The sequence below is a fragment of the Spea bombifrons genome, chromosome 7, assembly GCF_027358695.1.
Source record: "Spea bombifrons isolate aSpeBom1 chromosome 7, aSpeBom1.2.pri, whole genome shotgun sequence".
NCBI lineage: Eukaryota > Metazoa > Chordata > Amphibia > Anura > Pelobatidae > Spea > Spea bombifrons.
Window position 1 is genome coordinate 3,665,654 of NC_071093.1, and position 25,102 is coordinate 3,690,755.

A 25,102-nucleotide genomic window follows, 5' to 3' on the forward strand; every position below is an offset into this window, starting at 1 on the left:
TGTATCAGATGAGGAACCTCCTCGTCCTCCTTCCACCAATGGGAAAAAGAAACGCGACACATCACAAACAGTAGCCTATATTAAGCAAGACATATGGTAAAAGAAAAAAAAACAACTAAAAATAACCCTGACAGCTGGCTGTAGGGTGACAATTTAAAGTGAAGTCCAGGGCAGCCAGGACCGCAGGAGCAGGGGAGGAATAACCATCAGTGGCGGCTTGGAGAAGCGTGGGGGTGAATACATGCCCTATACTTAAGTGTCTCCTCCAACCCTTGCCTGTCTCGTCCTCCTCACGTCCTCGCTCTTCCCACTTTACTTTGCCAATACCTGGTAAGATGCAATTCACAACCAAGATGGTAACTTATAAAGACCCCCAAACTCCTGTCTAACTCACTTATACTGAGGGGGGATATATTTACCCCCTGGAGGAGCAAACACTCCGTGTAATTTGAGATACAAAGTTTTTTTTTTCCAAGCCACCAGACACGATCGCTTGCCAGAAATGTCATACTTTGGCTATCTGCCTGGCCTTTTTGCCCTCTAGCTGCACTGATCGCACAAACTGCCCCCATAAGCGTGTGCCGTGCCGGGCAGTTCCCGGGAGATGGGGCAGCGGGTGTAAGAATGGAATGCCATTATGAAATCCCCCGGGGCTTTACCCGGGGCGGCCAATGAAAGAGTTAATACGGAGAACCACATAGCCAATCGTGCTTTCCACGTCTCATCAGATCAGAAGAAGGAAACGTTCTGGGTTTGAGGGACTGTCACCATTTCGATGGGGGCAGTAAAAGTGACCTATTTACGGAGTTTCTAGAGAAATTGAGAAATTTCATATATAAGAAAAAATGGTCAATTCTGAAAATTTCTTCAGTTTATGAGGACCTTGAGGTCTAGAATGAAATCTAGAAAGCATCAGGCGCACTTGTTAGCGTGACTTAGACATTGTTACAGTTTCTCGTCACGTACTTTCTATAAGATCATACTCTTTACTAATTACGCATAAAAAATAATCTCGCCCCATTAATCACATATTCACTAAATCGTGGGTTTGCAGAAGAGCGGAACGTCCCAGATTCTTGGATGTCACCTTGCATTACTTTGGCCACCTCCAGGGAGCTTCTCCTGGACGAAGGGCTGATCTGGCCTTGGATAATGTATATTTAACGCGGGCCAATTCTTTGGAAAGTTCCCTTAATTAGCAATTTGATTTTTTACTAATTAGTCATTTAATTCGAATGTCTCCTCAAAGATCGATCGCATACTCTGCGGAGAATCGAAGAACCTCGTAAGGTTGGACGTGGTGTGATGGACGTGGTGTGATGGACTTGGTCTCCCTGTCAACGCAATTTATCTTCTCAATAAAATAAACAGAGATCTTCTCTCTCCACCATCTCCCCCCAGTGTATGGACAACAGGTGGGGGGCAGGTCTGCCGAAACAGGAGAGATCTCTATAAATAGCTTACGATTACCCCCGGCGTCTTCCACTCCCGGATAACCGGACGGATAATGAATTACTAATAATCAGAACGTTCTTAGATCCAATCATGATGGATCCCGTTATCAGTCAACCAGTCTCACCGCCTGAATGTTCCTTCCAGGAACTGCCACAAGTCATGGGAATATTAACCCCTGATAGACAAGAAGACAATACTTTGCCCTAATGATGAGTTGCTATGATCGGATGCCACCATGTTAACCATGCATTGTGCAGGGCCCACCACAGAACGTCTGGCAGAAGGAAATTCCATCGGTGACCCTTCGTGATGTTTAGTTACATTTTATTATTTTTGGTCTCATCGCAACCCACCAAAAGTTTGGATTTTTTTAGGCTTTCCCCAGGACGCTATCACTTTAAGGCCAGCGGCCTCATAACGACATATGCCGGATCCGCACTTTTTGGTGCCAGATCAGGTGGTACGGAGGTACAGGAGGCTGTTCAGTAATAAAATACTGCAATAAATGCACTTTTCGGTATCTGCATGTAAAACGGGTGTTTTTTTCTACATTACGGCTGACATGACGGTCGATGGATAAATTCCGCGAGTCTAGAATAGCTACGGTGTCACCGAGCCATGTAAGCAGCGGCAGGTGCAAATGACATCATTATCCATCCGACACTCGGCCGTCAGTCTTTTTGTGACTAATAAGAGCAGAACTTTCATAATCGCAACAATTCCTTCCACCGTTGGAATCACAGAAGATTCCGAGCCGTTTTCATCCAGAATACAACCAAATATTTAATTAAAATCTACTTCATGCTAATTTACCAAATATGCCCAAATATCATTAAAAATATTTAACCATTTCAGTGTCAAAAAATACTCAATCGGTAAAGCCTACGGTTAATACGTCGACGTTTATGAAACATGTTACCATGGATACTTAAGTGTCCCCAAAAACAGGTGCAAAAAGTTCCTCCCCCAGGTAAATGGGGGGAATAACGCCCGGCGACGGTGCCCAAAAACTGCCCCTCGTCAAACCAATCGCACCCCCCGTTACCTTCTAATTCGATGATGGCGAGCACGGCGCTGGTGATGGCTTCTCCCAAAGGGTTCTGGGCCACGCAAGTGTAAACGCCAGCGTCCTCCATCTTGGTGTCCCTGACGCACAGCGTTCCGTATTCCTCTCCGTCAGGATTAAGAGGTTCTTGGTTTTTGTACCAGTTTAGCGTCGGCTGCGGGTGCCCAGACAATGCCACCTTTAGCCGGATATCACAGCCGGTGCCGACCGCCGCATTCTTTAGTTTGCGGATAAACTGGGGAGGTGAGGGTTGCGAGTCCCCCATCTCCTTGGGACGCTTAGGGGGCATTCCTGGGCTTGGAGGAGCAGTTAAAGTTCTTCCAAAGGTCCGAGAAGGAGGCGCAGACGCGTCGGGGGCTGCCTCCCTGCTTTTGGCCAAGTTCATCATCACTTGGGCACGGTGCATGGCAAAACGCAAACTCTTATTTTAGTAGACGGGGCTAGCGGTGTTGGGTGAACCTGGCGCGTAACCAAAGCTGGACTCGACGTCACGGGAATTCGCTGGGCCCTCACCTACAAGCGGCGGCGGCGGGGGTACCGAAAGAACGGCAGACGTCAGGCTGAGCATAAGATTTCTAAAGAAGGCCGGTAAACGGAAGATGAGGCCAGAGCAACTCTACCTAATTTCTTTTTGCAGACGAGGGGGCAACAGCCTCAGGGTGCCAGGAGAGACCGCTGCTATCCTCTCCTAGGTGGAAACGCTCTATGAAACAAGGTCCGCTTGATCCTGAAGAAGACCTTTGCCAGGTATCCGCAAACCAGGTGCTTTCCTCTTCTCAGTCCGGCCTCTGGTGGTAGTTGCCCTCGGACATAACCCCAGGTCTGTGCCCCCTCTTCCTTCACCCTCTTTCCTTCAGCCTGTCTTCTGCAACAGAGATCTCTGCAGACCTGCTGAGCGCTCAAATTACCCCCTCCTCCTCCTCCCTCACCCCACCGCTCCAAAAGTAGCACCGACAGCTGCCTCCCCTCCTGATATGTGACATAAGTTGGCTTTAACTTTTCACCCCCCCTCCACTCTCCTTCCTCCCTCCTGTGTACTCTCCTCGCCCCCTCCCCGGCTCCCATCTCCCCGTGCAAAGAATAGCAACTAAGCATAAAGTTACCATATTCAGACGGCGAGGGGAGCTCGGGCTATGGCACGCAATACAGAGTGGAGACGAAGTTATACGGTACTTTACTGAGAGAGTAGTAGATAGGTGGGACAGCTCCCCAGCAGAAGTGGTAGAGCCTAAAAACAGTGAGGGTATTAAACATGCATGGGACAGACATACGGCTCCTGAATCTAAGACGAGACCAACGACTGGAAATGGTGATGTCTCCATTCTAATGGGATTTCATACAAAATATTTGCTTAGAAACTGGGGTTTTATTTGTTTGTTTAAAATAATATATATTTTTTGCATCAAACGTTATGCCCGGTACGGTTATTTTAGTAAAAAGCAGCAAATTCTGATGCCACCCCCTGTGCCAATGCAGAATATTGCGTTCCCGGACGCGACTTTCTGTATGATTACTGTAAATATCTATCATTAATTCAAGAGACAAACAAGCAGCGGAAATTCGTCACCGCGTTGGGTGGATTTATGATTTTTGGGCTGGTGCTTTTTTTTTCTTTATCGTGTTTTTGAGATGACCGCCTTCCAACCAGCCAAAAATGTCTATTCAAGGGTTCATAGGATGGGCCTTATCTCCTAGGGGGTGCAGCGGGTGCGGACTACACCGGGTCACATATTCAACGGGGTGACACCCGAAGCTGCCGTCCCATGGTGACCAGGTGTGACACAGATGTGATGAATAAGGCTTACCAAATAAAGGCCAAATAGGCAACGATAGCCCCCCAGGCCACTCTTTCCCAAGATACTTTCCTGCAAACAATTTCCTGCTCTAAAACTATTGCCATAGCAGCAGATTTAAATGCTGATCTCAGTTAGACAGGGTCTGGGGCACAGCAGACATCAGCGCAGATCCAGGGTGCCCCCAGAGGTTGTTCTCGGTACTGCATGCGTAAACTGACGGCTGCTTGAACTGTAGTTCTGAAGCTCCCATGATCCTCAGCCACTCACAGCTGTTGTTCGCCAAGGTGTTTAGAGACCATTAAATACAGATGGTTGGGGGCACCGATCTGACAATGGGGGGAGCCGACCTGTCCAAATGTTCTCAGGGTTCTCATCCTTTCAACCAGAGAGAGATTACGCCGAACGCCGCAGTCCAACTGCTAATAAGTGACAGCCGTGGCAAAAATAACAACCGTATTTCACAAAGGTGTCAAATTTTGGTCAGGAATATAAACATATAAACATAATATCAATCATGTGACATTTTGGGTGACTTTCCCGGCTCAAACACCGCACTGAGCTGATGCTTTATGGCGATGCTAATGAAGTCCGTTCCTCCATAGACTTTCATTAGCCATAGAGTCCGGCTGGGTGGTTTAGACCGGGCCATTCTATTGTTTCGAACAGGCAGTATGATAAGGAGAGTTTGTCTAGTAGATTGGGGCTCAGATAACCAAAACATTATATTATGGGGTAAAAACTACAACTGGGGTAAAAAAGAAATATATTTAGAAAATTCAGTTTATTTGGTGAAATGTCTTTGTATTTTCTCTTTTGTTGTATGTTTTTGTAGCTTTTTGTATTGTATGATTTGAAATTTGTCAGCCCCGGGCAGAGGCAGCGTTACAGCTCCAGTCTTCACGTCCCGTTTTCCTTTATATTCTCTGATAAATGGCCGTCTGATATGATATTATTTAAAAATTCTTACAGTGCAATACATTTTGTGAGTAATGAGCTTGGCTTAGTCTATCCCGCAAACTGTGATGTCCTTAAAAACTCTGCTTGTTGCCCCGTCTCCGCGTTCCTGTGTGCACAGCACCCCCTACTGGACATATTCCATATTACAAGCAGGAATGGTTACCATGTTCTCGAGTCTTCAGTCAAAAGCGATCCTTTTTTTTTTTGTTCGGTAAAAAATGGTTGTGAAGTCACACAACATTTTATGTGCTGTATAAATACGATTTTGCCATAATCCTTTATTTTTTGTATTTTTTTTTTCCTGTGTCTTATAGATGAGAATGCACAACGATTATAAGACTAGTTTGGGTTTTTTTCAGAAAAATGAATCGAAAAAACAACCTCGACTATTGTTCAGACCTCAGATACGTGCCGCCGATCCGCCAAATCAGGACATTTGCCGCCTACTATAGCCCCCTGGACACATTATATGTACGCTTGTGTACACTTGGAGAATAAAATTGGGGCTGCGGTATATTATGGTTTATATCTTTGCTTGAATGCAGGTGACCATACCTGGGAACTCTCTATGTTTGACCCGGAGCCCAGTGGGCAGTCCTGGCCGCGCCGGAGCACAGAAGTTCCCAGGTGTGCAGGTGACTGAAGTGTATCTTTAAATAATGACAAGTCAAGGTTTCCATGACGACCCGTATTAAAGCCATTTGGGTGACACATTTGGTGAGCCACTACATAGAATCTTCACGATGCACTATTAAAGGGTTAATAAATAAGGGTTAAGAAATCTCTGGGCCAGCTTATTTAGAAAGTTCCCAAGTATGATCATCGGTGGCCATAAGAGGAACATCTCACAAGTGCACTCAAAAACACCACAAACATACAAGCTAACACCGAGCAGATTTATGTTACTATGGAAGCTGAAATCCCTGCAGGATAAACGTTATATTCCTATTAAAGCCTACGTTCTACGGCTCCAAATACGCCCTCCCAACCGTACAGCGATCCGACAGAATTCAGTGATGAACCGTAACGGGGTTTGGTTTTAGCGATGGCCCCCTATGTAGAGCAGCCATTCTTTCCCCGTTAATTAAAGGGCCGGTGCCATTAAAATACTTTTAAACTTTTAACAAATCTGGCTTCTCTGATGCCAGAATCCAACGTGTTTTTTTTAAATTTCCTATTAGAATGATCAGAAAACAAGTTATATCCACACATTTTATGTATCCGTACATTCTCTCATGAAGAAGCCAAAGCCATTTAGCAGAAAAAATGTTTGAGAAAAACAAACGAGGCTTTTTTTTTTTTGGTATTAAATACAGAACTTACACTGGATTCATGATTCTTTTTTTTATTGGTGTATGTAGTGGAATAAAATATTTTCTATCAATACCACGTGCTTTAATAAAATTCTGCTACTACAATACAACCCTTTTTGCTGTAAAAAAGAAAAAAAATCTCACAAGGGAAAAAAATATAAGATATTTTGGCTTTTCTCCTTTTCTCATTCGGAGTCATGCGTCGGTGCGGGTCGCCCCTGCTGTTCACGCTAGTCCCTGCCTAGTCACATAGTAACTTGCAAAGGGTTCTGGGAAGATAGCCACGCGTTCTTTAAGACCACATTCAACGGCCAATTAAATGCATGAATATTATTCGGATGTTAACCCTTTGTTTATGTCTCTTCCACATCATCTCAGCCTTTCGTTATATAAACTCACGTACTTTAACAGCATAGAACATTTCCTGCTTTCTAACATTAATAGAAGAAAATTACTAGAAGAATATGACGGACGATTCGCTACTTTGTATTTACTTTGTATTTACTTTGAATTTTTTTTGTATTTACTTTGTATTTTCTTTGTATTTTCTTTGTATTTTCTTTGTATTTTCTTTGTATTTACTTTGTATTTTCTTTGTCCTTTCATCTATAATGCTCTCTGTTCGTTCAATTCTAGCTTGAACTTCTCTGTATTTCCCAGAAGCCACAAACAAAAAAAAAAATGTCCTATAGTTTATAAAACTTTGAGAAAAGATATATTTTTACCATATTTTTATGTGGATTTCAATATTAGGAAAAAATATATATTTCCTGTATTTAAGTGTATTCATGTTTTCAGTATTTCGGTTAAGAAAGAAAACTACGAATTACAAAACCGACAGGTTTGCGAATATCTAGTATTAAAAACAGGCACCTTTTTGAAACTTTTTTTGTTGTTTAACAAAGTATAAAGTATTCACTTCTTTGGCAAGCAGAGTAAACATTACTTTATACACGACATTATTTTTCTTTCTCGCGGTGTTATTATTTTGTGTTTTTATAGTTTTTTTTAGTTTTTTTTTAGTTATTTAACCAAAGATAATTTCTCTTTAACATTCTATGGGGGGTACGTTTATTACTTATTGAGGTCTAGCAGTAATGGGTATTTGGCAGCGCACCTGATGGGTGCACTGGTTATGGAATGACCATGACGAGTGGGACTTAGAATGAGGATCTGAGCCCCGGAACATGTATGTAATATGCTGGCGTTGCTAAACATTCCAAGTTAGAATGAACGGGGATGCAATATTTGTGAAGGTGTCTGTGACTTTATTTTTGTTTTCACTGTGCCGATGAGACACCCCAGCGAAGATGCTTCAGAGCACGAGAGTTCTCCATGTTGAGTCCCAAAATGAGCTTATTTTTTTCTGGGTGGGGGGCCTTTAGATTGAGGAGATGCTCAGGGTGAGTGGTGGGTGCAGGAGAGGTGTAGTGACAGTTTTGAGATGTCCAGTAGAGTTGAGCTCAGACTGTGCACGGTGGTCATTCTAGGTTCCTGTCATGTGTCCGTGTTCACGTGTCCGTGTTCACGTGTCCTCCGTCCCACCTCACAGGATCTCCTGGTGCTGTTGAGAAGCCTCGCTGACGACCTGCGAGCACAAATAAACGGGTGACCCATTATTGTTACTCTGTAGCAGTTCATAAAAGAAGAGACTTCGGGGAGACTGATCATTTTTAGACCTTGTCTACTCTCAATGGCCAAGACGAGACGACCCAGAGGATACAAATCAGGAACCAGGGAGGTTATTCCCCTTCTGGGTGATGAAGCAGGATTAAATCTACTTTTAACACCAATATATAATAGATGGGTAAATCCAGCGTTAACTTGAGGGCTGGGGAGCTTCTGATGTTGCCATAATTGTCTAAGAAAGCTCTATGGAAGACACTCGTAAGGTTGAGCTTGTGCTGCTCGGAAAGGACAGTCAAAGATGTGCAAGTGCCTAAAAACAAGCGTCGGGACGGCAGTGATTATTTGTATGTATATCGGCACGCATGGATGGATGTATGAAGACTGCAGCTGTCGTGCCGTTACTTTTGGAGACAGCTGCAGCCCTCCTCCCCTTCCATGCCAGGGAGGGCCGCGTGTTTGAGTTTGTATGAGTGCTTGGGGGTGCGTGGATAGTAAATTTCAGCAATTCCCTATAATAAGCAGCATGAGCAGACGTAACGGAGCATGTGGTGAGTGCTGACTCACTTTACCGATGGCGATGACCCCCTTACCCGGAATTTACCCCATATAGCTAAATGTAGCATTAGACAGAGAATTCCTGGTTCTGCTGAACCCTTCCCAGAAATACTGTATGGAATATTTTACCCCATTTGTAACGGGATGCTTAGTTGTCACATGACATATACGACAGCACCTGTTCTCATAATGATTGCTTCTTGGTCCTACTCACCTCTCCATCTCGGGTCTCGATAGTTTTGATCATGACAGTTTTCTTGGTGTGGACTTCAGATGCTCTCTGCTCTGGGCTGGTCTCTGCCAAGCAAAACAAGCAGCGTTACTGAATGTGAATTCACAATTCCCGCACAGCTCGGCCACGTTAAGCCAAGCTGGCTTCTTAAGTTGGGACTGGACTTTGTAGATGACCATTGCTGGTCAGGAGGCTGAGGACACCGGTGTACAGCCCGTTCCTCCTGACTTTTTGCAGAGTTTCCAATGAACTCATTGGCAGTACCAGCAGCCCTGGTAATCCCCACCATGCTTGGCATACTTCTGTTTAATGAGAATCCACAAGTCTAGAGTCTATTGGACCAACTACGCGTCCTCCAAACTCGTTATTACATTAAGAGAGGTGGAGATGAGTACAGAACATGCCAGGACTTACCTCTAAAGCTCAGCGCAGAATATGACTGGATGGGAAGAGAGATTCTAAAAACATAAAGAAAGGGAAAAATATATATATTATTAATGATATTAAGTGTATTTTAATCAGCAAACCAGCTGTTACTATTGCTTATTTATAAAAAATGTATAAATATAAAGGGAATGTTTAAAAGGTAACATGTTTCTATTGGGGTTCCATTTTTAATGTCACTGAAACCATATTAGTTGACCCTCTACCTGCACTGCTATAAAATTGGATCTTTAGGCACAACACTGGCTCTCAAATGGTTAATCCAAAGGTCTTCCCTTAATGAATGACCGGAACTCTTTCTTTTCCTTACCTGCTTTCTTCGCCTTCCAGCAGTTTCCTGTATGTGGCGATCTCGACATCCAAAGCCATCTTGACGTTGAGGAGGTCTTGGTACTCGCGCAGGTGTCTTGCCATGTCATCCTTCAGGTTACGGATTTCCTCCTCCAGTCTGGAGATGGTATCTTGATACCCGGCAGCTTCCCCGCCGTACCTCTCCTCCAGGTCCCTCATCTGACGGAGCAGGGAGTCGTTCTGTAAGAGAAGAAACTCGTGAGAGCAGAGCAGATGTCATCCGTCCTGGACCATTTTTACTCCTTCGGGAGAACAAACGCTTAGAACCTACGGACCATAACCAAGAACCCATTTTATCTGCATCAGATCAACGCAGGGCATTTATAATGTGTACGTCTACAGGGCTAACTCCCTTGGCCCTAAACCAGTGAAATAAGTCTAGGCGGAGTGCAGCAGAATATGCCGGTTACTTACTGTTCCTTTAAGAGCGTCAATCTCGCAGGTGTAGGACTGGATTTGGTGGCGGTACTCCATCATCTCCTGCTTGGCCTGGCGCAGGTTCTCGTTGTTCTTCTGAGCGGCTTGATTGAGGTCAGACACCTGTGGAACGTAATGAAGTGGCATTGATACTTAGTAACTGTTAAACAAGAGGCAACATGGCGCCACATTACCCGCGACGAGCATGGAGAACATGGCTAAAACACGGTGCGTGAAGACCGAACAGCGGCCAAGCAAGTCAAAGACACCAAGTCAGTTGGGAATTAACGAGAGGAGATATTACGGCGCTGCGGTTATCTTCTTAACAGGACAGGACGGGTCTTACCTTGGACTTGTACCACTCCTCAGCTTCTGAGACGTTCTTGGCGGCAATGTTCTCATACTGAGTACGGATATCTCTGAGGGCTGCTGTCAAATCCGGTTTGGAGACGTCAACCTCCACCTGGATCTGCTGTTCCTGGAGTTGCGCCTGCAAGTCGCGGATTTCCTGTTCAGACAAAAAAATAACACTTTTACACCTAAAAGATCTTATTAGAATTTAGAAGGATCCCTAATCTATGTGGTTTATGTGACAGAGCCGTTCTGTTACTACCAAGCGCCAGGATCTATGTGGCGGAGCAGTTATTCTTAAAATCACGTCTTTGTCTGACCTCCTCGTGAATCTTCTTCAGGAAAGCAATCTCCTCCTGCAGGGACTCAATGCGTCTCTCCAAGTCGATGCGGGCGAGGGTTGCAGCGTCCACATCCTGATAGAGAAGGCGAGAGAAGCGTCGGACTTAGTTTAAGGACTTCGAGGCAGAGGATAAAATGATGAGAGGTCGTGAAGAATAATCCTTACCCCTCGGAAAGCAGAAAGGTTATTCTCGGCCTCTTCTTTGAGTTGGATCTCTTCTTGGAGTCTAAGAAAACGAGAAACCGGGTCAGAGAAATTCTGCATTTCTTTATGGCAACAAAGGAGGGTTTTTGGGGGGAAACCCAAGGATATTTAGTCCCATTATTGAGACCGTTATTGAGTTACCGATAAGATAGAGAGCGGAAGCTTGGATAGGTCGGATTCCTCACTGTAGACTGGGGTTTATTCACTAAAGAAGTAGTTTGCTGGAGGGTTCTGTTTCATGACTATTTTAAAGCAAAGTAAATTAAATCTGTAAGGCGTCTTTTCAAGAAAATATCTTTTTTGGAGGAGAACCTCGCTGCTGTTGGCCCTTCATATTACATATTGAAGTCATTCTCCTTAGTGAATATGCCCCTTATAAGCGAACCCCTCCCCCCCGGTTATTTGCCCTCGCTGTATTTTGGAATAGGTCAGGTTAGCTACGCAGAGAGCGGCAGAAGGACTCATCCGTCACACTCCCTCTGCCGTGTGCCATTTTTAATAATCGGCTGAGCGTGATGGCTCTGAGCTCAGTTGACATTTGAGGCGCATGTGATCGGTTAGCACGAAACAAGCCGCGCATGTTGTGTCTGTTTGCTGTGCAACCCTCGGGGGCCGCTTGTATCGAAACCACACTTTTGGCGTTCCTGCCGTGATTTGGGGAATTTCCACCTTTTTCACGTGTAATTAACCAAAAATATACCGTCTCCTGGCATTCATGTGCGCCCCCTATTAACACCTTCATTGCCAGAGGAGTGATCAACATGTCGTATTAACCCTTTGAAGTTGATACATTGTTAATACACTTGACACTAAATGATAAATCAAAGATCTAAGCTTGGGTTTAGCTGCAGCTTCATGCAGGAGTTTGGATTAAATGTAGAATCAGAAAGTGAAAGAAAAGAAAGGGGAGAAACCTAAAATAAGGAGGAACGAGGAAGAAAAGGAACCCCCAAGGAGGAGCGCGGCCCGTCTTCCTTTTAAGGAAGTCCCCGTGTCTTCCGTGTTCTCGGAATGAGCGTGACGTCATGCCAAGGAATGCTTTATATTCCTTGTGAGAATAACGCTTTCAGCGGTCAGCGGTCAGCGCTCTTGCTGCCTGAGTGTCATGAGAGTAGTTGACAGATGGAGAGTAAATGACTCGGAATGCTTTCTGGGGATGAGAAAAGGCCGGTGGCTTTTTTTGTCTCGCTGTCATCGCCTATATAATGGCAAATGTTTAAATCACTCAAATGAAATGTGACAAGTAGCCGGGCGACAGCCATTTCCTTTTCAGGATTAAGATTCAGGAGCCGTACGCCTATCCCATGCCTGTTTAAATTCCTTTACTGTATAAGCCTCTACCACTTCTGCTGGGAGGCTGTTCCACTTATCTACCACCCTCTCAGTAAAGTAAATGATCTATTTCATCGACATACATTTCTATGAAGAATGAAAGGAAAGGGTTACCCTCCCAGTAGGAAAAAGTCTTCCTGATATGACAGATTGATACATTGTCACCGCGGGGAGGAAGCGTTTACATTCCGGTTATTCTGCTCCTCATTTGTTTTCAGTGCAGGGAGTTTTGGACAGCTTGGTAAACCTTGGAGAACCTTCTCACGGGATAGTTTGCACGTATGCCTCCTGTAACTTCCTCACTAACCCTCTGTGGCTAAAATTAACCTGCCCCTGTGTCCTTCCCAGTCTCCCTGTAAGTGAAGCTTTATCTGAGCTACTTCAGCTGCCTTCTACTGTGTCTCCTATCGTGCATGAAAAAGGGAACCTCAACAACGTACCTGTCCCCTATCCCCTACCCCTTACCCTTTACCCTCTCCCACCTACCCCTTGCCCTCTATCCTCTCCCACCTACCCCTTGCCCTCTATCCTCTCCCACCTACCCCTTTGCCCCTACCCTCTCCCCTACCCCTTTGCCCCTACCCTCTCCCCCACCCCTTTGCCCCCTACCCCCCGCCCTAGTGCTAGGTAGCTGTATTACAAAGATAAGATCCACCCCAGCTCTGAGATAGCAGACATGAGTCCCGACAGCTGCCACTTTTTGACTTTTCAGAAGATCTAAAATTGTCTGCGTGGGAAGCAGCTGCACCACAGCCGGTGTCACCGTGTCCGCGAGGGGGGGTTATACCATGCCTCCCAACTGTCCTGCTTTGTGTGGGACAGTCCTGATTTTGCCACCCTATCCTGCCAAGCTCCACCTCTGCCCCACCTTTCAGGACAGAGACAGAGTTCAGCGGGTTTCACAACCACAATCCTTCTGTCCCGATTTCATTCTTCGGCGCCTGGGACACCGGAGAACGCATACTGCGCATGCACAGCAGAGCTGCCAGTTTGAGTGACACTCAACCTCCCAAGCTCCGCCCCCTTACACCCCGATTCTCCGGCGGTATGTTATACCATATGGTGTGTGATGGCTGACACCGGCCATCGTGGAACATATAGGGGTACCCTAGGCCACGAATGTATCACAAGATGTGACGAGTGTGTAGCGGAGTGTGTATTGTGCGCATGATTGTGTATTTAGGGAATGTGCAGGTGTTGAGTCACGGGGTCTGCAATGGAGTTAAATGACTGATATAAGGGCTCCCTTACAGCACCAAGTGAAATGATGCTGCGACGTGACATCCGTGTCATGGTTGGCTCAGCATGATGGGTAGCAATCTGATACAATCCTCAGCTCTGACCCAAGTGCAAACCCCTGATATCCGTCCCTACTGAGAATGCCCACGCGTTCCGTCCCCATGTAGTTCCTCCAGTGATGCCGGTTGCCAGTAGGCATCATTGTGCCCTCAACCAAAGAAGCCTGACCTGGTGATGCCCCAAACGGGGCAATCTAAAGGACACGGCGTTAGTTTACCGGGAAAGGAGTACGCAGGATGAGTGGAGAGTATGAACTCACGAGAAACTACACTACACTGAGTGCGAGACGCCTGGAAACAGAGGAGTCACCCGGAGGAGAACCTCGCCGAGCGATACAACGCTCCTGCGCGTCAGAGGATTCCACTTATATTCGCATCTGTTACCGCATTCTGTCCGAGCGGCCCTTATATGGACAGACCAGGGACAGGAATAACCGGGGAGGGCTTGGGAATAATCCGAGGGGGGGAATAAGAAGTACGAAAAGAAACAGAAGCTAATAAATGCTGACAGAGAAAGAACAAAACGGAGATGAGGCTGAAATCCCCCGAATCTTTTTAGGGTTTATATTCTTTTCTGGCATTAAATTGGAAAGGAGAATTCCCGGATCGTCTTCATCTCAGATTTAATCTTTTTAATTTAGTGAATTACCCGCTTTTGCCCTTTTCTGTCGGCCCCCTTTCCAGATCCTTCACCTTTTGCTCTCCTCGTTCTCCGATCCTTCTCAGAATTCCCCCCCCCAAGTCCACTCACCTTTGTTTCAGCTTCTGCAGGTCATCGATGTAGTTGTCCCTCTCCACCTCGACTCTCGCCCTTTGACTGGTGAGGATGTCTATTTGGCGGCGGAGCTCTCTCATCTCTTCCTCGTACAGCTCGCTGACCCTCGTCGGCTCTTTCCCCTTGAGTCGGTTGACCTCGTTCACGAGGATCTGGTTCTGCTGCTCCAAGTACCTCACTTTCTCGATGTAGTTGGCAAACCGGTCGTTGAGTTCCTGAAGCTCTACCTTCTCGTTGGTTCGGGTCTGCAGAAACTCTTGGTTCATGGCATCGGCGAGACTGAAGTCCAGAACATCTGCCCCGTAGCTCTGCCTGACCGGGACGCCGCGCGATGCCTTGAAGCTGGAGAAAGATGGCGCGGCCGAGGCGCGGGAAACCTGGTAGACCCTGGAGGACAAACTGCTGGAGGCGCCTGCCTTAGACCCGTAGGAAGCTCTACTGAAAGACGGGGCTGCTCCGCCAAAGGTCCGACGGTAAGAGGAGACCCTCTGGCTGCTTGAGTAGCTTTGGCTCATGGTTACCGGTGCTTGGGTTGATGCTGAGAGCCTGGAAGATGTGGCTCTGAGGGTAGAGGTCTGAGCTTCCTTGTGCCGGCGTGAGTGGAGTCGAGATCCAGAGCCCAGTGATTTAGCTATTTGTACGTCCAGTGACATCAGATACCTCCCCTCTCCCCGCGGGGGCCAACCTCTCTACACGACACCCTACGCCCCACCACATACCCCCCCCCAACCTAGAAAGGATCATTTACAATTGTCTCAACAGCTGCAGAGTATCCGAAAGACCGAGAGGATGACATTGGGGGGGGCGGGGGGGCAGAAAAAAATGGGAAGGGTGGAAGAAATGGGGGGGGGTGCCAGGTTTAGTTTTCTTTAACTCAATACTGAGTCATGTTTTTTTTATACGGCAATTTAAGACGCTCAGCACAGAGGGAGTTTGATGGACAAAAAAAAACAAAAAAAAAAGTGTCAGCTGTTAATAGCCCTCGAAATGGGACAGTGGTTTGTACGCCGCCACCACTCCTGCGGCTGATATAAATAGCAAAAGGGTAAAAAGGACACAGAATATTAACAGGAAGCGCCTCTTCTTTGGGGGGAAACAAATAAAAAAGCTTATTTTTTTATAGAGCATTAGAGGACAGAATAAGAACTTTGAATGTAACCATTTGTGTAAAAAGGATACATTGTGTTCTGGAGATTCCTTCCGGGGACGTGGGGGTCCCAGAGCTCTTCCGAAAGCCATAAACTTTAATAAGTGGATCCCTCCGTAATGACAGCCCTGGTGAGAAATGGCCGTTTGGGGGAAAAGGCTGGAGTGTTGGCTTGGGAGACCACCTCGGGTTAGACACAGATAAAGAACACGCATGGAACACGGAAGCGTTACTCCTGGAGCCGTCGGCTGAAAACATATAAGAGCAGCGCTGGCCGTCTTTAAACAAACCGAGGAATTAATGGCCGGCTGAAAGGTTTCGTGTAAATACAGACAGCCCCGTCAAATACACGTTTTTACAGCAGATTAAAGTCACGCACTCGCCCGGGGGGGGGGGACGCAGAACGTGGCAGCCCCCCCCCCGGCCGCCTAAACTCTCTCTGCCTCTGATTCCACCTGCAGCCCACCAACATGTTACACGTCACACCGAGCACACGTGTACTTAATGCTGCGTAACACATGTCCATGCCCTTCTTCGCCGGTTTTAGCCGGATGAGTCACGGCATTCGATATGTCGGATTCAGCGTTGCCGGATTGCATTTGAGGGGGGGGGGTGGTCTATTTTGAGAATGTGGAGAATTACATTGGTTGAAATGTCGGTTATTAGGAGCATTAGCGTGTGCATAGCATGTCGTGACTTTTGGACGCGGTAGATCGCACTATACGCCGTTATGAGACATGGGCATTGTGGGCACTCTGAACCAATAAAGACTCATAACTATTGTGTTGTGTTGACGTCAGTGGGTAATGTCACACGTGCCACGGGCAATCCATCAGGGAGGACTGGACTGGCCACCATGATCCCAGCCTGGCGGGTCGGTACCCAACGTGGTCTCCTGTTCACCAACTCATGCGGTTGATCTCATCCTTTCGCGTGAAGCAGGGGGCCGCAATGTTGGCCACGTGTATCCAGCAAGAGGGCCACATGCATGCCACTTATCAGCCGCTGGCCTTAAAGCGCCGAGGGCCAATTTTCAGCCCCAGTCTCTTCCTGGACCAATGTGTTCTTACTGCTCGGCAGAACATATTTGCTGGAAATTTCCGGCATATTTGTATCCAGTTCTCTGTATCGACATAATTATTGCCCCGTTAAAGGGACCGCAATGTCACCAATGACGATCTGTCCCCCTCAGCCTTTTTCATACGTGACCCAATAATTTGCTTTCAATCCCCACCATTATCCTATTATTACCCCTTAATTTAAAAACTAATATTACCCCGTATTGTAAAGAATGAATGTGGGCAGAGCGTGACACAGAACTACATCGTCTCCGTCCATTTACATTCCGTTCTTACGTTACTTATACAATCGGATAAAAATATCCACAGATTTTGCTTAAAAAATAGGGTCGGCTTCTGTCAGAAAAAGTATATAAATGAGCCGATTGTCGCCCCCTGATATTTACATTAAATGGATCCATGGAGTTCCAAATTTAGTAATGTTTGTACATCGGAAACCATAAAAATGGGGCCGATTTACCGCAGCCCGACGGTAACGCAATGCAGATCAGGGCCGCCGGCTGACGCGGGTTTAATAAAGTTTTATTGACTGGCAGGGTTACTTTTGGGGTGAAAGTGGCATATTATAACCCTCTGGCCCATCTGTTTTGCCCATTCAGGTTTTGGGGCGTCTGTGTGCAGCATTTCTGTGGCGCCCCCAAACATAGACGCACTCAAACTTACTCCAACACTCACTCCAACACCGTGCACGCACACTATCCCCCTCCTCTCCCTCACGCCGGGGCATTAAACATTTGGGTTTTGTTTCGTGGGCAGGATCTGTTTTTGTCGCTGTGGATAAAGTCGATGACAGTCGGATGACCAACGGTGCTGAATCACTCAGGGGTAAATTAAGTACCCCATGCTCCTGCCCCCCCCCGGTCTTTGTGACTCATTGCATGAGTTTATGTCGGTCTGACCAGAAGTCACCTGACATCCCAAATATTTTTGGAACCAAAAAAAAAAAAGGTTTGCAGGGTCCGGTAGAGACGGCCGGGGGGGATTTATTTATAGGCTGGAACCGGAATAGAATCCTTACATATCTCTTTACAGACAGTGACAGCCACGGGTGCCAGGAGGCCACGGCGTGTGGGAGCAACACAGGGCCGGTTATACCGCTTTAAACGCTGGATGAACAGGGATGTCCGCGCAAGCAGGTTCTGGAGCTGCGCTTTAAAGAGACAGTTCCAGAACGTAAAGAGAATGCGTATCACAGGCAGTGGCCACCTAGACCCCCTGCTCCATAACAGAGACCCCCGGGCTCCCCAACCAGCCCATTAACATTATGGAGGGCTGCGCTGAATCGGCACATTTCTCCATGTTTTCTTTTGATGATGTCATACCCCGACGCTCAGAAATAAGCCCAGCGGCACAGAGGGGGCGACACTGAGCTCTAAGGAGCTATAAACAAATATAAACACAAACCTTAGAGAGAAGCTGCAGTTCCAAAGCTCCTTGCCTTGAAGCAGCCAGTCGGTGGCAGGAAAAGTGCTTCGATAGCAGCGCTCCGTTTTCTGCACATGCGCGTTTGGGGGGTCTCGTTAGACCCCTCGGGGAATTCATTGAGCCGGTGCTGCAGCCAGGTCAAGACTGGCCATGTGTCACCCCGGCCAAATGCTGCGTCAGCAGACTGGGTGCGTCCGTGTGCGGCAATGTAATGTGCGGCACATCCAGCCGCTGGTCCCATCTCATCATCAGGTGGCCGCTGGCCTTAAAGTGCCGGAGCTGCCTCATCATCGCCGGTCATCATCGCAACCTATATATTAGTTATTATACCCTCGCATATATACGCTGTATATAATATATATATATAACAGGATAATGACATATCCTTTTCTCTCGTTTTTCTAAATATTTTCGCTAACAGAATGAAGATTCAGGCAAATCGCGTCATTTAGTAACAGGGGCGTGAAGGCTGGAAATGACCCCACTCGTGGCTGACGGGAAGAGGAAATATTATGAAGACGAATAGCCTCGGATCTCCGCGCTGGCTGACGTCTCACAAACACTCTGAAAAACACCCAATTACTATTATAATTCTGGCACAAGCTCTGGATTTGGTAAAAGTCAGGTTTAGGGCACAAAGTAAACTCGGCACCAACACTCACATAATTCCACAGAATGATAGAGATATCGATTTATATCGGAATTTGGGTTAGTTTTGTTAATTTTCAGTTAAAATTTATTGTGTATTAAACTCAGAAACAAGTCCTTTTACGACCGTCCCCAGTATTAAATCGTGATTAAATCTCTAGACTGCACTAAAAACGCGGTGATTTGTCATCATTTATGTCGGTTATTTATAATCCCGACGCGACGCCAGGGTTTTAAACGGCAATCTTTACGCTGGTGAGAGGGGAATCTGTCCTTCCATCCAGACATTTGGAACGACCGAATCATCCCGGAACATGTTTTATAACCGGTGCGGGAATCAGAATTATGGTATGGGTGCCCAGAATGCCTGAGAACCTGACCATCCATGAGACCCAATAAAAAACTGAAGACCCCAGAGATGGCAGCTCTACCCGCAGGGGGGGTCTAAGCAATATTTCCTATTCATAAATTGGCTCGATGCTCGCAGTGTTTCTCATTGGAGAGGACTTTGCTCATCAAGGTGACCTTCAGACTTTCTCTGACCTTGACATTTTGTGCCGTGTGTTGTCTTGGCTCACACCTACCATAGGGGACTAACGGACGGCACACCTTGGGTGTCATTAATGGGATGATAGAAAGTCCAGAATCTTCTGTTCTGTTATGCACCTTTTATTATTCAAACTGCCCCCCCGAGCACCATCTCCCAGCCCTGTCTGATCTGACACGACTAGAGAAATGTTACCCCGATGATGTAACACTTGGAATATGTGACACGTTTACATAGAACATCCGCAACCTTCATTCATTTATATTCACATAGTTATTATTATTAACCCAGAAACTAAAAAACGGATCAGCGGCGTGGCTTCTCAGCAGAAGTGGTAGAGGTTAATATACCCTCAAGGAATGACATCATGCATAGGATAGGTATGATGTCATTAAGACCAGGGAAGTAGTAAAGTTTGAAGGTGGAAAAATGGCCAAAAACAGACATTTTAAAGAAATTTTTGTCCATCTCACCTTTGTGTAAATACTAAAATCCTCTTATCGTCAGGAAAAAAAAAAGACGAGTATTCAGCGCTGACTTGAAACTAAAACACATACTTTCCTTATGTATACAGTGTGTGGAAGCTTCAGCGCTGGGCACAGGGACGGCTCTATGTCTTTAAATGGGAAGGAATTCACAGCTGGGAGGCTGAGTTATGGAGGAGAGAAAGGAAATAGATTTACAGAGACCCCGCACTCCATCATAGAGAGAAAAAAAACACAATAAAAGATATCCGTGGGTCATGGCATGCCAGGGGAATCAGCTAATACTCAGCCTGGAATATCTCAGACCGGTCTCTGCATGCTGTGCGTTCATTCCTGGTCCTCCAAAAATATCTCTGAATGTTTTACTGAGAGGGTGGTGGATACATGGAGCAGCCTTCCAGCAGAAGTGGTAGAGGCTAACACAGCGAGGGCATTTATACATGCATGTGGCTCCTGAACCTACAGGTGTTGTGGCTCATTGATTGTCTTGTGTACTTTGCTGGTTAAAGCGGATCTACCAACATTTTTATCCCTTGTATCAAATAAAAAATAATTTTAAAAATATTGGGCCATTTCCTTTTTTAAACCACTTTTTTTGCCCCATAATATAAAGTTTTTAGCCAGCTGAGAGAGTTCTCGCTCTGGTATCTGAGCCCAATTTACACGACAAACACCCTGACTCTTTATCATACTGCCTATGGGAAAAAAATAGAATGGCTCGGTCTTAATCACCCAGCAGGACACTCTGACTAATGAAAGTCAATGGAAGAACAGACTTCATTATTATTGCCGTAAAGCGTTAGCTCAGTGTGGTGTTGATCAGGTCAAGTCTTGTGTCCCAAACTACACATTCTTTTGTACAGAAAACCTTTGCGATTTTTTGGAATTTTCTGTTTTTTTCTTTTTAGCGCCAACGAGAGAAGAAACAAAGAGACACCAGAGAAAGATTATTCTGATATGGAAAGTGGTAGAAACGGTAGCATTTTTTGCCCCTTGTTGGGGGTAATAAATAAAATTATATTATCAAGATCGTAAAGTGAATGGGGGCATTAATTAAATTTAGAAAGAATATGTCTTTTTTTACTGGGTTCATCCTCATTAAGGGTTTTGAGCCAAGTTACCTTCATCCAGCAAGTCCCTTCCTAGGGCAACCATTTCTCTTTCTCTCTCTCTCTCTCTTTCTCTCTCTTCTCTCTCTCTCTCTCTCTCTCTCTCTCTCTCTTCTCTCTCTCTCTCTCTCTCTCTCTCTTTCTCTCTCTCTCTCTCTCTCTCTCTCTCTCTCTCTCGCTCCACTTGATGCTATAAACCCTCCTTGCCCATTCCCAGTAGCATTTCCCTCGCTCTCTCCCCATATACAGACATCGATTCCAGATGTCTCGCCCCCCCCCCCCAGCTTCTAGCTGCATGTACCAGTCTGGCTCCGATCCCAGCAACTCATGATTACCGAACCCGGCAACGTCAAACAAACACAGAGATGGATCCAGGATCTTTCTCGGTCTCTCTATTAAAAGAGCAGCTTCAGCCGGCGCTGGCCTGCGATCCGCAAAGCGAGGCTGGGAGATCCCCAAAACACCCAAGATATGCATAGAAATATCGACGTTGGGCAGATAAGCCCACCTAGTCTGCCCGTTTACCAAGACAGGGGGCGTCTGGTGTAACTATGGGGGTAGATCAGATTGATTTGGTTTTGTAAGTTTAACCTGTTATGTATCAGAGGAACGAGTAATTTATGAAGGGAATCACTATGTATCGTCAGCGATGATGATGCCCATTGGGTTGGCCGCCATGTCATCTGGGTATATCAATGGTTGGCTGCTCCTTCTATTTAACCCCATGATGTGCTCAAAACCAATGTCTAAAGCCACACGAACCTGAAACGAAGGAACCCAAAAGAAACTTGGCGTAGAGTCAAGGAATGAGTCTAAATTTACATTGTGTTCACCCTCCTCCTGGTGGAACTCAATGGCCCCTCCGAAATGTCATCCCGTCTTTGAACTTTACTTTTTCAACACTACCTCCTTGCATTTGCCAATGGACTTTATCTCCTAAATAGTATTCAATAAATACAGGGCCAGGGTAGCCTATACAGTTAGGTCCCTGGATGATGCAGGACTTCATTCTTGGTTGTCAACGCTGCCCTTCTAGAACCTGTTAAATGCGCAGGGTGAAAAATAACCATTTCTCAGGGGTTTAGAGACAAACACAATGGATGTAGGGAGTCCTAAACTTTACTAAGCACAACATACCATGTCAGTAGTGAGTATGTTCTACCCAACTTGGTTGGGATTGGACCTGGTCACGCCAGCCTCCATAGGCATTGTTACGGGTCTGATTTATGTCCATTTGTTCATTCACCAAAACCTGCAACATAATAACTACACGCACATGTAATAACTCCATACATTCAGAACATACAATAGAATTTGTCGCGTTGTTTAACATAAAGGCTGCAGACCCCCAGAAAATGGTTATTTAAGACCCTGTGATATCCACCTTATTGTTTCCTGAGACTGAATGGGTTACAGGTTTCCCTGCTGAAGAGTACACGGCATTCCTTCGCAATTTCGTTTTTCCTCCTCGTATTACCGCAGTCCTTATAATACGGGCCTGCGCCATGCATTTGCTCACCATAATTGGACATGGCATGAAGTCTGCGGGACTTCCTGATGTCATGTACGGGCTACTAGAACTCCCAGTTCTGAAATGGTTAAAAAAGGCAAAAGGGGCATTAGGCTTACAACCAGACCTCTGAACGCAGACCCCATTGTTATAAAAATATATAAGATATCGGCCATTTTACTAATTTGGATGTTTGAAACTTTTAGAGATTTCTCCCACTTATTGATATTTAGTTATATTTTGGGGGGGATTGCTAATGTAGCTGAATGAGAATGTGAATGATACGTTGTGAAGATTCTATTACCCCATAGAACAGAACGAATACCCCGATACTAACACCCTTGGGTCTGTTTGCTGTCTGCGCCTCCGTGTTTCAGAACGAGCATTGAGGAGACCGGATGTATCCTTTAATAATTTACCCAGACGGGAGGAAGGACTGATGGGGTTGATATTGATAAATGTAAAGGAATGAACTTGGGAAGCAAAAACACACATGCAAATGATGAGCTATATGGGGAAGTCATTGCTTGCTCCATAATACCTCCCGGTAGCAGGGCTTGGTTCCAAGATATAGGTTAATCCAATTTAAGAGTTTCTAAGCTTGAGAGCCGGGTCCTCTTTATCTAATGTATCGGGTCGCCTTAGTCCGTCAGCTCCAGTTTCCTCAGACCCTTTGAATGTACGGACTGTAAGAAGCGCTGCGGGAATTGTTGGCGCCAAATGAATATAAGATAAAAATAAATAATAATAATAATAATAGGTCTGTATAGAAAATATAGACTGGATACGGTATTCCGGTGCGTTTCACATGTGCGCCTCTGCAGCGCCCTCTGCTGTTCCTGTGACAGTCCTGCTACTCATTACTCCCTCTGCAGCTTGTATCTAGAAAATGTCGTTTTGTGGCCATATATGAATATACTTTAATGATGCCGATCACATTTGTCAGTCTATGATGATTTTTTTTTTAATGTCACGCAACAATTAATTGTTTCCAGCAGAAAAATAGCAACAAGGTTTAACTTGATTAAAAAAAAAACAATTTCTGGCATTTCGACAGAATTATGTTTTAATGTAACATTTCGTTACAAAATCCAGCCGAGTTGGAGGAACAGCACCTTTAATTCATTTTTTTTTTCAATAAACAGAATTTTTTTTTTTTTTAAAAGGGACCATTTCTGCCTAAAATCTATAATATCAATCACCTGGAAAATGATGATTATTTCCTTCTCAAACCTATTTAGAAATTTAAAATGTTACCTTTAGGGATTTCTCAAAACTCCCAAAGTGTATATATAATATCTATCTATCTATCTATCTATCTATCTATCTATCTATCTATCTATCGATCTATCTATCTATCTATCTATCCATCTATCCATCTATCTATCTATCTATCCATCCATCCATCTATCTATCTATCTATCTATCTATCTATCTATCTATCTATCTATCTATCTATCTGTCTGTCTATCTATCTATCTATCATCTATCTATAAATCTATCTATCTATCTATCTATCTATCTATCTATCTATCTATCCATCCGTCCATCCATTCATCCATCTAGCTGGCGGTTGTAGTGTGGGAATATGTAAAATGACAGGAGAATGTGGGGGATTAGGGTGTGTGATGATTAGCTGGCGGGCCGTAGAGCAGGGAGGATCTCCGTTCCAGGCAGCTAACTAAGCGTGAGCTCTTTAGTCACTTTTCATTGCACCTGGGGACGACAGAAGAGGCGGGCGCCTCGGGCACAACGGGCAAATTCTCTGCCGATTCGCAGCCGAGCGGACTGATTGCTATCCGAGACCTCTGCTGTCTCTTGCGTGGCCCCTGTGGAGCCTGGGGACTGCTGGGCTTCTCCTTGTGTTCTAAACCCAACAGATCGGAGTGAAAATAAATGATCTTGTAAATACAAAATATCTAAAATCTGGAATTAGTGTTGGGGAAAATTGGGATCGGTTTAGAATTAAACATGTAAACCGCTTTTAATCATTCACGCCCGCTCCAAGCTGGTTCATGTATGGAGTTCCACCACAAACCCTACAAGAAGCACCTTATGGTTGGAGATACATTCATAGAATGCTGTACAGCTGCGTTGGGTACACCAGGGGTCTATCGCCAGGGGCAAAGTTATGTCTGAGTTTCTTGTCTCCGGTTTGGTGGCTGAGGATTCTGGGGTTTAAATTCCAGAAAGTTTTACCTGAGAGAGGCCAGACCCTGGACAAGACAGATTGACCTTTCACAGGTTCTCCCTTAAAATAACATCTCAGCTCCTTCTTTGTGATTCATGGTGCTGGGCGCTCGTCTACTGACCACCCTACGCTGCCGGGGCGTTTGTAAGTCCAGATTGCAAGTTCCTTCTTTGCATTTTCTGGCTTCGCCTCGAATTTAGTGAATAAACCTGCTGAATTGATGTTGTGACGTTACTGGGTGCAGGCGAAGCCAGCTGGCCGCCGTAACCGGTATAATATAGAAAGATATCAGCACCAGGGAAATTGCAAATGAAAAGTCCTTTATCTCCAAGACTTGATCTTTTCCATCGTGAAGTCACCAGGTTCTGTCTCCTTGGTTCTCCTTTTCATCCTTTTTCATGTGTTTTTTCTCCATATCTTGAATCGATTCCTTGAGCACCGTG

At 45.5% G+C, this 25,102-nt stretch overlaps 2 protein-coding genes across 3 annotated transcripts in view; both read right to left on the reverse strand.

Annotated features, from left to right (window-relative positions):
* Positions 1-3,378, reverse strand: part of SPEG (striated muscle enriched protein kinase) — a 69,879-nt gene extending 66,501 nt beyond the window's left edge. For both annotated transcript variants that reach the window (XM_053472145.1, XM_053472144.1), the window contains exon 1: positions 2,501-3,378. In XM_053472145.1, coding sequence (XP_053328120.1) covers positions 2,501-2,927 — 427 coding nt within the window. In that variant the 5' untranslated portion in view covers positions 2,928-3,378. The remainder of the gene's footprint in view (positions 1-2,500) is intronic.
* Positions 3,379-7,834: 4,456 nt separating this feature from the next.
* On the reverse strand, positions 7,835-15,134 carry DES (desmin). The gene is made up of 9 exons (XM_053470845.1): positions 14,495-15,134; positions 11,075-11,135; positions 10,887-10,982; positions 10,562-10,723; positions 10,213-10,338; positions 9,758-9,978; positions 9,418-9,461; positions 8,986-9,068; positions 7,835-8,175 (listed from the first exon to the last, which is right to left on the reverse strand). The coding sequence occupies exons 1-9, from the start codon at positions 15,031-15,033 to the stop codon at positions 8,134-8,136; spliced, it is 1,374 nt and encodes a 457-aa protein (XP_053326820.1). The 5' UTR covers positions 15,034-15,134; the 3' UTR covers positions 7,835-8,133.
* Positions 15,135-25,102: the final 9,968 nt, after the last annotated feature.